We start from the raw sequence: 12,202 nt of genomic DNA on the forward strand, positions 1-12,202 counted from the left end.
CCTGTACCTGTCTGTATTATCCCCTCCACACACATGTATTACCCTTTCCACCTGTACCTGTCTGTATTATCCCCTCCACACACATGTATTACCCTTTCCACCTGTACCTGTCTGTATTATCCCCTACACACACATGTATTACCCTTTCCATCTGTACCTGTCTGAATTATACCCTCCACACACATGTATTACCCTTTCCACCTGTACCTGTCTGAATTATACCCTCCACACATATGTATTACCCTTTCCATCTGTACCTGTCTGAATTATACCCTCCACACACATGTATTACCCTTTCCACCTGTACCTGTCTGAATTATACCCTCCACACACATGTATTACCCTTTCCTCCTGTACATGTCTGTATTTTCCCCTCCACACACATTACCCTTTCCTCCTGTACCTGCCTGTATTATCTCCTCCGCACACATTACCCTTTCCTCCTGTACCTGTCTGTATTTTCCCTTTAACACAAACAAGTATTACCCTTTCCTCCTGGACCCCGCCTGCATTAGCACTGTTGATGATGTAGATGAAGGAACTGGCTTCAATAATATAATCTAGAACCATTTGGGTCATCTCTGGTGTGTCTCCGATCCCAGGACTGTCCACAATCACCAACCCTGTCTGTAAATTAAACGGATCATAGTAAAGCTGCTCGTTTGGATTTCTTGTGAATGTGAATTGTTTTTATAAATGTACACAATACTTATCGACTCTCCCTGTTTTGAAGGAAATTAAAAATGTTGGCCCTTCAATTAATTATTTCCAACTAACCTTTATTCTAAGATCAAGTGATTTCATCCTCAACAACACTCATATTTTCCCCTATGGGTATAAACACATCTTTTATTACTTAATTTGTGCATGCAGAACATCCCTAATACTCCTTTCTTCCTGTACCTGCCTGTATTATATTGCAGTCATCAAGGCACCTTAAGTTAAACCCTGAGTGATGTTAGGTTTATGTTAGACTTCAGTCATCAAGCCACTTTATGTTATACTTACTTTTATGTCACCCTGGTAAAACACTAAAAGACTAGTAAACCAGAGGTCTTATACTTCACTCCTAGCAGAGCCATGGAAAGATATCTGTTACACTAGGTTAAACCTTAAAACAAGGCCTTAAAGCAATTGTAAAAAGAATCTTATTTTAAGCCAAAAGCTGCTTAAGAATAAACCATATTTTTACACTATATACAACTAGAAAATAGAAATACCATTTAAAATAACCTCTTTCAAGAAACTGTTTACCAGGTAAATAGCCATTAGAGCTATTTACCCGGAATGAGCTATTTAACATGCATTCAAATTTTTCACAGAATTTTTGGCTTCGTTCAATCTGATTGGACATTGCGTTTGTCATGTTCCTTTGGAACATCTCTACTTCCATCGCATACAATACGATAAAGTCTGTATGCTTTATTACATGCATCTTTACAAAAGAAATGGAATATTTTTTTTGTTGGTGTAATAAAACAGTTATTTTATGGGTATTTTGGGAATTCACCTCGGGAAATAGTTAATGTCTCGGGGACCAATAAAAGTGCTATTTCCCTCACACCCATACAATAACTGTATTCTATTTAACCTTGTATAATTATCTCACAATCAGGTCTTACCTTTAAAATATCACAGGGGAGATAAATTTGAGCTCTCTGATACTTTATAGTGTTGCCCGTCTCAGATCCACTCGACTTCTGTATGTGTTCGGCCAGGGTCTTGAAGAAGTTTGACTTGTCTACATCTCCAATCCTTTTCTGTTCATCCCCAGCGGTATACAGGATGGCCCAATAGCTGTCGCTGTACTGTATCTCACAGATGACATTGGTGTTGCTAAGGACCTGTGTAGGCAGGGCCTCCTCACCTAGCAACAAGTTGATGAAGGAACTCTTCCCTGCCCCAGTCTCTCCTTCATACCAATAAAAACAATTAATACAATAATTAACAGAAACAAGTGATAGAAAACAAATTTCTTCCCAAACCTTTAGTAAGTTATGTATTTGTGAAGCAGAATTGGACTGGGTTGTTCGCTAGCGACCAGGTAGCTCAATTGATTAGAGCACCTGTCTAGAACTAGGAGGGCCCCATGTTCAAACCCCAGTATGGCCATACATTTTCACTGTTACATTTAGCACCCAACGAAATATACCCACAGAAGGTGGTATAGGGTCTTGTGTATCTTCAGGGTCGAAGACTTTGTTAAAGGAGGGAGGAATGTAAGGGAACTGGACCGAGACAATCGCCAGCCACGAGGAAGCTCAATTGGTCAGAGCATCCGTCTAGAGTTTGGAGGGTCCCGGGTTTAAACCTCGGTCTGGCTGTGCACTTTCCTGCTCCGATACATTTGGTACCTAACAAAATATACCCACAGAAGGTGGTATGGGGTCTTGTGTGTCTTCGGGATCAAAGAGTTTGTTAAAGGAGGGAGGAATGAAGCGGAACCCGACTCTGTCGAACGCAAGTGACCAGGTAGCGCATTTGGTTGGAGCGTCCGTTTAGAGTTCGAAGAGTCCTGGGTTCTAACCTCGATCTGGCCATGCGTTATTCCCCCTCTGTTACGTTTGTATAATATGAGATTTTATAATCCATTCCTTACATATATATGAACACTGTACATATATATATAGTTATGTTTTCAATAAAAGGATCAAAATGTTGAGAAGTAAAAAATGTATTGTTTACTCAATGCCACAGGATTGACTTAATTAAATTAAAGAAGCAATCCTACCTCAAACCAATCAAAACTCTTGTTCAATAATTAGTCCAACTCCAAAAGCGTAATACACAATTAATGGCAGCTATTTATTTGTATAACATTTGATCCCAATGGACTACAGATATTTCCACCAAATTTGTTTGAATTCACCTCAGTAATATTTTGAGATATTGTTTAGAGCAGGAGTAGACAGACTACTGATGACAAATGGACTACAGATGGACTACGGATGGACTACGGATGGACTACAGATGGACTACAGATGGACTACGGATTGACTACAGATGGACTACAGATGAACTACGGATTGACAACGGATGGACTACGGATGGACTACAGATGGACTACGGATGGACTACGGATGGACTACGGATGGACTACAGATGGACTACAGACATAGCACCACATCAGTTCAACACTACTAACTATCAGGTTAGCTACATAGGATTGGTCACTAGCAGATAATCTGATCCTAACATACCTAAAACTAGGAAGGGCACCTGGATGTATTGTAATCTTCATATACCTAAAACTAAGAATAGGGCACCTAATTGTACTGTAATCTTTATGTAACTAAAACTAGGATGGGGTAGCTGGATGATTGTAATCTTCACATACCTTAAACTTTCACATACCTAAAACTAAGATGGGGCACCTGGATGTATTTCCTGATAGTGTGCCCTTCTCCTTCTGGAGCGTATCAAAGAAGTTTTCATAGTGTAGATGTAGCAGCTCCGTGAGAGGGTTGTTTTCGTCATTACGCTCCACATCTTGCAACAATTCAATCACCTCTTTATACACACTGTGTAGCTCCTTCCTCAATTCATGATTTTCTGCAGCCACAGAATCCAAAGATGCAATAACCTGAAATAAAAAGTTTGTTGTGATAATTCATTAGTCAAAGTCCTTTAGGGTGGTCAGGTGGTGCAGTGGATAGTGACCTTGCCTTTCACCAAGGCGGCCGGGGTTTGATTCCCCGATCGGACGCGAAAAGGTTGGGGTCACCTGCCTGATCACGTGGGTTTTCTCCGGTTACTCCGGTTTCCTCCCACACTTAGACCTCCACACACGCTTTCATCCGGGCCAACAAGAGTGATTAATATAACTTGAACTAACTTGTTTCATAATTGTTGTAAAATAAATAAAGTTTATATAAAGTCCTTTTACTGCAAGGAGCTGATGGGTTAAGCTTAAAATTGCAATCATTACTGCAAGGAGCTGAGCAGTTAGGCTTAAAGTTTCAATTAGCACACATAAACTTTGTTAGAATAATTTAAAAAAAATATAGCACCAGTCACTTCCCCATTCTCCACTCCAACTTGACAAATCTTGTTCTGCTTTGACAACTTAATCAAGAAATTGCTGAATATGCAAGCTTTCAAATAGTGAAGTTAAATAGCAGAAACCATAATCCAATCTGATTTAATGACTTGACCTTAACCTTTGACATACGAACCTGAAAAAATGTGTAAGTGTCTACCTCTTACTAAGTACATATATTACAATCTCAAAATATCTGGTAAAGATAATTAATAGTGTAGCGGAACTAGACTGGGTCAATTTGTCTTCAAAAGATTAAGATCTCTGTTCTTTTTTTGGTCCCAACCCCTTGGTAAGGGAATTTTCCATAATTAATTAAAAATTACCTAAAAATCTCATTTAATAGTTGCGAAGACTTGTCTTGTGAATATTGACCCTTCTCTACCACTTTGGGTTCAATCCTTCATTTATACAATTTAGAAATGACTAATGGCTGAGGATACAACAGCTGTATTATGGCCTTGTTCCCAGATGATGTTTAGTCTCTAATTGGATGTTCTGAGTTGCAGATCTAAACTTAATCTTGTGCATCTCGTTCCTAAACGTTAGTGAACATGATACAGACTATCCATCAGCAGATGAACACAAACAACTTTACAATCTATGGTTCATAGAACACTTAACAATTCATGGTTCAAAGAACACTGAACAATTCATGGTTCATAGAACACTTAACAATTCATGGTTCATAAAACACTTACAAATAACAATCCATGGTTCATAGAACACTGAACAATTCATGGTTCATAGAACACTGAACAATTCATGGTTCATAGAACACTGAACAAGTCACAATCCATGGTTCACAGAACATTTTACAATCCATGGTTCATAGAACACTTAACAATTCATGGTTCATAGAACAGTGAACAATTCATGGTTCATAGAACACTGAACAATTCATGTTTCTTAGAACACTGAACAATTCATGGTTCATAGAACACTGAACAATTCATGGTTCTTAGAACACTGAACAGTTCAGGGTTCATAGAACACTGAACAATTTATGGTTCATAGAACACTGAACAATTCATGTTTCTTAGAACACTGAACAATTCATGGTTCATAGAACACTGAACAATTCACGGTTCATAGAACACTGACCAATTCACGGTTCATAGAACACTGACCAATTCACGGTTCATAGAACACTGACCAATTCACGGTTCATAGAACACTGACCAATTCACGGTTCATAGAACACTGAACAATACATGGTTCATAGAACACTGAACAGTTCATGGTTCATAGAACACTGAGCAATTCATGGTTCATAGAACATTGAACAAGTCATGGTTCATAGAACACTGAACAACTCATGGTTCATAGAACACTGAGCAATTCATGGTTCATAGAACATTGAACAAGTCATGGTTCATAGAACACTGAACAATTCATGGTTCATAGAACACTGAACAATTCATGGTTCATAGATCACTGAACAATTTATGGTTCTTAGAACACTTAACAATTCATGGTTCATAGAACACTGAACAATTCATGGTTCATAGAACACTGAACAATTCATGGTTCATAGAACACTGAACAATTCATGGTTCATAGAACACTGAACAATTCATGGTTCATAGAACACTGAACAATTCATGGTTCATAGAACACTGAACAATTCATGGTTCATAGAACACTGAACAATTCATGGTTCATAGAACACTGAACAATACATGGTTCATAAAACATTTAACAATCCATGGTTCATAGAACACTGAACAATTCATGGTTCATAGAACACTGAACAATTCATGGTTCATAGAACACTGAACAATTCATGGTTCATAGAACACTGAACAATACATGGTTCATAGAACACTGAACAATGCATGGTTCATAGAACACTGAACAATTCATGGTTCATAGAACACATAACAAGTAAAAATCCATGGTTCATAGAACACTTTACAATCCATGGTTCATAGAACTATTAACAATCCATGGTTCATAGAACACTGAACAATCCATGGTTCATAAAACACTTAACAATTCATGGTTCATAGAACACTGAACAAGTAAAAATCCATGGTTCATAGAACACTTTACAATCCATGGTTCATAGAACACTTGCAAATTCATGGTTCATAGAACACTGAACAATTCATGGTTCATAAAACACTTAACAATTTATGGTTCAGAAAACACTGAACAATTCATGGTTTATAGAACACTTAACAATCCATGGTTCATAGAACACTGAACAATTCATGGTGAATAGAACACTGAACAATTTATGGTGAATAGAACACTGAACAATTCATGGTTCATAGAACACTTAACAATTCATGGTTCACAGAACACTTAACAATTCATGGTTCATAGAACGCTTAACAATTCATGGTTCATAGAACACTGAGAAATCCATGGTTTATAGAACACTTAACAATCCATAGTTCATAACACACTTTACAATTTGTGTTTCATCGAACACTGAACAATCCATGGTTCATAGAACACTTAACAATCCATGGTTCATAGAACACTGAACAATTCATGGTTCGTAGAACACTGAACAATTCATGGTTCATAGAACACTGAACAATCCATGGTTCATAGAACTATTAACAATTTATGGTTCATAAAACACTTAACAATTCATGGTTTATAGAACACTTAACAATCCATGGTTCATAGAACACTGAACAATTCATGGTTCATAGAACACTTAACAATTCATGGTTCATAGAACACTGAGCAATCCATGGTTTATAGAACACTTAACAATCCATAGTTCATAACACACTTTACAATTTGTGGTTCATAGAACACTTAACAATTCATGGTTCATAGAACACTTAACAATTCATGGTTAATAGAACACTGAACAATCCATGGTTCATAGAACACATAACAATTCATGGTTCATAGAACATTTTAAAACACATGGTCAATATAACACATAATTTATGGTCCATTACAAAATTTTACTATTCATGGTCCAAATGACACATATACTTTATGGTCTATTAATTTTCTAAGATTCATGGTCCATATATATATCCTTAATGCTTAACAATTCATGGTCCATGCTATTATTACTTAACAATCCATTTTCCATATTACTCTCAACAACTATACAACCCTGTAACACTTAACATTTAAAAAAAATCTTTATTTATATGGTTGGAATTTTGGTCAAAATTTAAATTATTTGAAATTGTAATAACCTGAAAATTGTGGAAAAAAAATTTGATTTTAGTGCTTGATAAAATGTATTTGAAAAAATGCAACCTTTCTTTTTTATCTAAACATTCATGTCTAAAGTTTTTCATATGTAAACTTGATTTTGCACATAAGATAGAATGACTTGGAAGAGTCATTCGGTATGATGTCGTCATATACCATATTCATTTGTGAACCTGACTAAATTAATATTAGGTCAATACTTGTTACATAATCTCATCATGTTTAACCAGTTTCATGCATTCCTAGAAACCTCAAAATATGTAACAAATGCATCAGATATAACTTTCAATATATGCCATCAATGACAATACATATATGTTTAAAACTGCATGCTGAATCAAGCAAGGTAACACCAAAAAAAGAGAAAGTCTCAAGTTTCAAATAAATTACTTTAAATCTAGTTTAACAAGAAAATAATGTAGCAAAATTTTGCCAAAGTGATTTTTATTTATTTATTTTTTAACCTAAAACTATTTTTTTTTTTATTATTATTTTGAACTTTTATCAAATTATCTAATAAACTTCAGATCCAGACCATGTTTGCATATATTTATATAATCATAGAATTATGTATTATACATTGTATGCAATTTTTACATTTTTTTTCATATTTCAGGATGTTTATATAAAAATGCAATAGATAATTTTTGATAATTTTCCATATTTCTCAAGAAATCCGATTAAAAATACAAGAACTCTAAAAAAATGTACTCTTCTTCCTGATTGTAGGGTCTAAGTTACTTGTTGCAAAGTGAAAGTAGAACCGCCCACCTACCTCTTCTCGTTTTCGTCTATCCTTCACTAAATTTGATTTCAGTTTGCATAAAATCTCCTTCAGTTTTTTCAATCCGTCTATTGATATGCTTTTACTATTGGCTGTTTTAATTGCTTCTCGTAGTGTAAATGCATCAATTTCTTCTTCGGTCAAATCGGTGACTGTTGTATCCATCTCCCCTGGAAGCCTTCATTTATGATATCGAGCCATTTCGATCACATTCGCCACTTATTTCCTATCGCGACTTCGTTTTGATTTCCAATTAATTTTTGCTTACAATGATGTCTGTGTGTATATTTTTCATGTAAGAAAATTTGTTAAGTATGCTATAACCCATAAAAATACGAAATACAATGTTTTTTTCTATCGTCTGGACTATTTGAATCGCTTCTTTTTTCTAATGGAATGCAGTCAAAATAGTCATTTTTCTAAAACGGGATGCATGTTATAATTTATTCCTATGTGTTTCAAATTAATGCAACACAAATGTGAAGTATTTTTATTAACATGTCATTTCCGTTGATGGGAGATCTTCGTGTTGCTTCCACACTATTTTCCGGACACTTAGAACAATTTGTTAGTTTTTCAAGCACGAATCATAATCATTTAGACGCTTTGCAGACGCAAAGAAGCAGGAAAACAGCCTTGCAGACTGATAAAAGGTAGACTAATCGTTATACGGTTAGTACATCAACACGATCTATAAAACCCTAAAATTCTACACCAGGAGTTGAGTTTTCAAACTTTTCCATAGTTGCGTTTGGTACATTAATACTATTCTATGATCTCGTACTAGCGCTTCAATCCAGCACTTTGTTTACTTGACTCTTATTAAAAAAAAATAGTGTCTACTGTAGCTGCGATAACGTAGCTTCTGACACAGGGACACGGTTCAATTCATCAATTTATGTTTGAGGCCTCCTTGTTTTCCATCATGTTTGGTAAACAAGGAGGCCTCATATATCAATTGAACCGTGCCCCTGTGCTTCTGACGGGGCCGGATATTAATATTTGTACTGGTTATACGTCTCTGTCATGACCATCTCTAGATCTCTGTCAAAATGTCTTAAGGTCTGGTGTCAGGATATGTGGAAATCGGGCTAGCAATATACAAGATGCGGCTGATCTGGTGATAAGTAATCCTATTTTTTTTTTTAAAGTAATAAAGATTAAATTCATTTTGTTTCTGTAATGAAATTGATATTTTAAAAGGCAACCTCTTTTGCTGGAATCTGCAAATGGTTTAACTTGTTAGGTACGCCAAGTTTTCATATGATACTTTCCATATCCTACCTCTATAGCCCGAAGTGCAAGAACTAAGGGTCGAGGGTTGATATAGGTTAGGATATAGAAATGTTCACATCATAGCTTTTTTATCATCACAAAAAGATTTTGGCAAGAACACAATTTGAGGATAATTGTGGTACCGTATGATATCTTGAGCTGGAAATAAAATAGATATAGTAAATATACAACTCCATAAATGCCTTCTTAACATACCCCACAATGTAAACCTTATTTACAACTGGTGAATAAAGTGACAGATTGTTCCACCGCATAGTCTTAGGCAACACAGATTTTTTTAATATTCCTAGCTTTAGATCTAATTTATTTGGCAATAGGGTTTTTTCCAGATGTCATGAGAATATGGAACTCACTTGATTCTGAAACAATCTCAGCACCATCATTACATATATTCAAATCCAAATTGAATAATGAAAGAATCCCTCTTGTAAATATTACTCCTGTTTTTCTAAATTGTAGCCCTAGAAAGTTAAATGTTATCCTCTGCCAACTTAGAAATAATGCCAGTGACTTAAATTATGACAAATTTGCTGACCATGCCCATCTATCTCCTGATTCTTCCTATTCATGCGGCCATCCAATTGAAAATTCTGAACATTTCTTCTTCTCTTGTCCAAATTACTCTAATTCCAGGAACTTAATCCATGATATCTATACCAGAGTTGGCTACTTACATGTTCATCTTTTGACATCTGGAATTATTGACTTACCTCCTGAAATAAATATACATACTGATATTGTCTAATGTTGAAAAGTACATTATTGCATCTAAAAGCCATCATGGAGAAGATTGATATAGGCCTAGCCTGTTATCTTATCCATTTATATATGTTAATATATATATAATAACATTTGTTAAAATAGAAAAAAAATGTTCTGTTCATATTTTTCAAATGAAACCCAAAACCTTTCAACACCAAATATTACTGACATAAGTTTAAGAGAAGTCAAAAACTTACAAATTAAGTAATTCTATTTTGAGTCGACATGACTGAAAACAAACAGTCCTCTTTTAACCATGGCTGCCAGCTGAAAACAACTACTTAAAAGGTTCAAAGGCCAGCAAACCCCTTGATTATAATGACTGTAATGCATCTCTATTGTAATTGTTTCTAGTAATGCTTGTCAAAATTTAATTTTATGTGTCAAATGGCATAGGGCATAATGTACACTTGTCATGAGATGTTGCAGTATTTCTAGACCATAGTTTTTCAGAAGCAGGCAGAACTCAAGCCACTAAAGCTGTCTATATATTAATGATGACTCAATGTAATTTCAGATTATCAATATGGATCCAGCACTTTTGAAAGAAAGAAAGGCTTTCTTAGAAAGAGCGAAATCACAGCCTACAGTTGAAAAACGAAAGAAACCCAAACAGGAAAATGACGACAGATCTGCAAAAAAGTCGAAATCTTCTAACTTTTCTCGACCAAAGCCTACAGAAAGTAGTAGTGCTCCGCAAGCTAAATCCTTCGACTACAAAAAGATGCGAGGCAGTTCTCAGTACAAGTTTGGTATTCTCGCTAAAATAGTGAAATACATGCGCGACAGGCATCAACAGGGAGAGCGCCATTCCCTCACAATAGACGAGATTCTTGATGAAACTAATCAGCTCGACGCTGGCTCCAAAATGAGGCACTGGCTCATCACAGAAGCTTTGTTGAGTAATCCAAAAGTTAAGGCGGTGGAAGGAGGGCAGAAGTATTTGTTTCGGCCCACGTATGAAATTAAAGACAGGAAAGCCTTCCTCAACTTACTCAAGCGACACGACTTACATGGGATGGGAGGAGTATTAAAAGAAGATATAGACGAGTCGTTTGGTACCACAAACACAGACAAGGCTTTGAAAGCACTGGGTGAGAACGTTGTTGTTGTGACACGACCCACAGACAAAAAACAGGTGCTGTATTACAATGATAAATACTGCCGTTACACTGTGGACGAAGAGTTCAAAAAACTTTGGAGGGGCGTTTCTGTGGACGGTTTAGATGAGAAAAAGATAGAAGAGTATCTGGAAAAGCAAGGCATCACCTCTATGCAGGACACTGGCCTAAGAAAGGCTGGTCCCATACAGAAGAGGAAGAAGGGAGGCAGAAAAACATTCAAGAAATTGAACGAACATTTGGATGGTGTCCTTCAGGATTACTCAGAAAAATCTTAAGACATCTCTAAACGGTCACGAGGAAATTGTTGTTTTAATTGTTGTCACCAATTTGAATAAATTCGTTTTAAAAAGCTGAAGATTATGCACAATGTTTTGTGTACGGTTAATAAGTATATTTGTGAATGATGGCCCTATTAATGATATGGTATTGCTTTTAATACTTTTTCTGAGTCTGAGAATATTGATTACTTATAATTATATCCCTTTCAATGCCTGGTGCTAGTGGATTTTGTGACTGTTTTACTATATAGTGTTACATCACTAAGAGGATTAAGAATGATGTCGTGTTTATTTGAACCTACTGACTTACTGTAAGTAGGTTCAACTTATGTAAGTTACATGCTTGCTAACCTTTTTGAAATTCCCATGGGGAGATTTCGTTTGCTCAGAGTTTCAAAAAGCATAGATATAGAATCTTACATGAGTTTCTATTTCATATGATATTTTTGAAACAAGTCTTAGGATTTTTTTTAATTTAGCGAGCTTCTGGTGAGCTAAAATGAAAAATTCATGACAAGTTTCAATAATTTCATATGAAATGAAAACGAGTGCAAGATCATTTTTATCACATAATCAAAATTTGTGGCATTTATTTGTGTAAAACAATAATTTTCATGCAACCTTGAAATGTAAAAAGACGCCATTTTGACTCCAGTGCCTAAGTCTATAATGTCATGTACTTGTCCTTGGCGTGACATCACAATTGAAACATTTGAAACTTTCA

General features: G+C 35.7%; 2 protein-coding genes across 5 annotated transcripts in view; one reads left to right on the top strand and one right to left on the bottom strand.

Annotated features, from left to right (window-relative positions):
• LOC110456057 overlaps positions 1–8,191 on the bottom strand; it is a 24,644-nt gene extending 16,453 nt beyond the window's left edge. For all 3 annotated transcript variants that reach the window (XR_002463549.1, XM_021506590.1, XM_021506589.1), the window contains exons 1-4: positions 8,010–8,191; positions 3,355–3,583; positions 1,623–1,912; positions 487–627 (exon numbers count right to left, since the gene is read on the bottom strand). Coding sequence is in view for 2 of the 3 variants with exons in the window: in XM_021506590.1 (XP_021362265.1) it covers positions 487–627; positions 1,623–1,912; positions 3,355–3,583; positions 8,010–8,183 (834 nt within the window). In the remaining variant the exon portion in view is untranslated. The remainder of the gene's footprint in view (positions 1–486; positions 628–1,622; positions 1,913–3,354; positions 3,584–8,009) is intronic.
• A 410-nt stretch (positions 8,192–8,601) lies between these two features.
• Positions 8,602–11,555, top strand: LOC110456056 (general transcription factor IIE subunit 2-like). Of its 2 annotated transcripts, none has more exons than XM_021506587.1 (2): positions 8,602–8,671; positions 10,594–11,555. In XM_021506587.1, the coding sequence occupies exon 2, from the start codon at positions 10,603–10,605 to the stop codon at positions 11,473–11,475; it is 873 nt and encodes a 290-aa protein (XP_021362262.1). In that variant the 5' UTR covers positions 8,602–8,671; positions 10,594–10,602; the 3' UTR covers positions 11,476–11,555. The 2 variants fall into 2 exon arrangements, with proteins under 2 accessions (XP_021362262.1, XP_021362263.1); XM_021506588.1 differs by having other exon boundaries at positions 8,606–8,690.
• Positions 11,556–12,202: the final 647 nt, after the last annotated feature.

Source organism: Mizuhopecten yessoensis, unplaced genomic scaffold, assembly GCF_002113885.1.
Source record: "Mizuhopecten yessoensis strain PY_sf001 unplaced genomic scaffold, ASM211388v2 scaffold8497, whole genome shotgun sequence".
Lineage (NCBI taxonomy): Eukaryota > Metazoa > Mollusca > Bivalvia > Pectinida > Pectinidae > Mizuhopecten > Mizuhopecten yessoensis.

Coding starts and splice junctions, on each gene's coding strand:
- LOC110456056 (XM_021506587.1), top strand. CDS start 10,603: ATGGATCCAGCACTTTTGAAAGAAAGAAAGGCTTTCTTAGAAAGAGCG.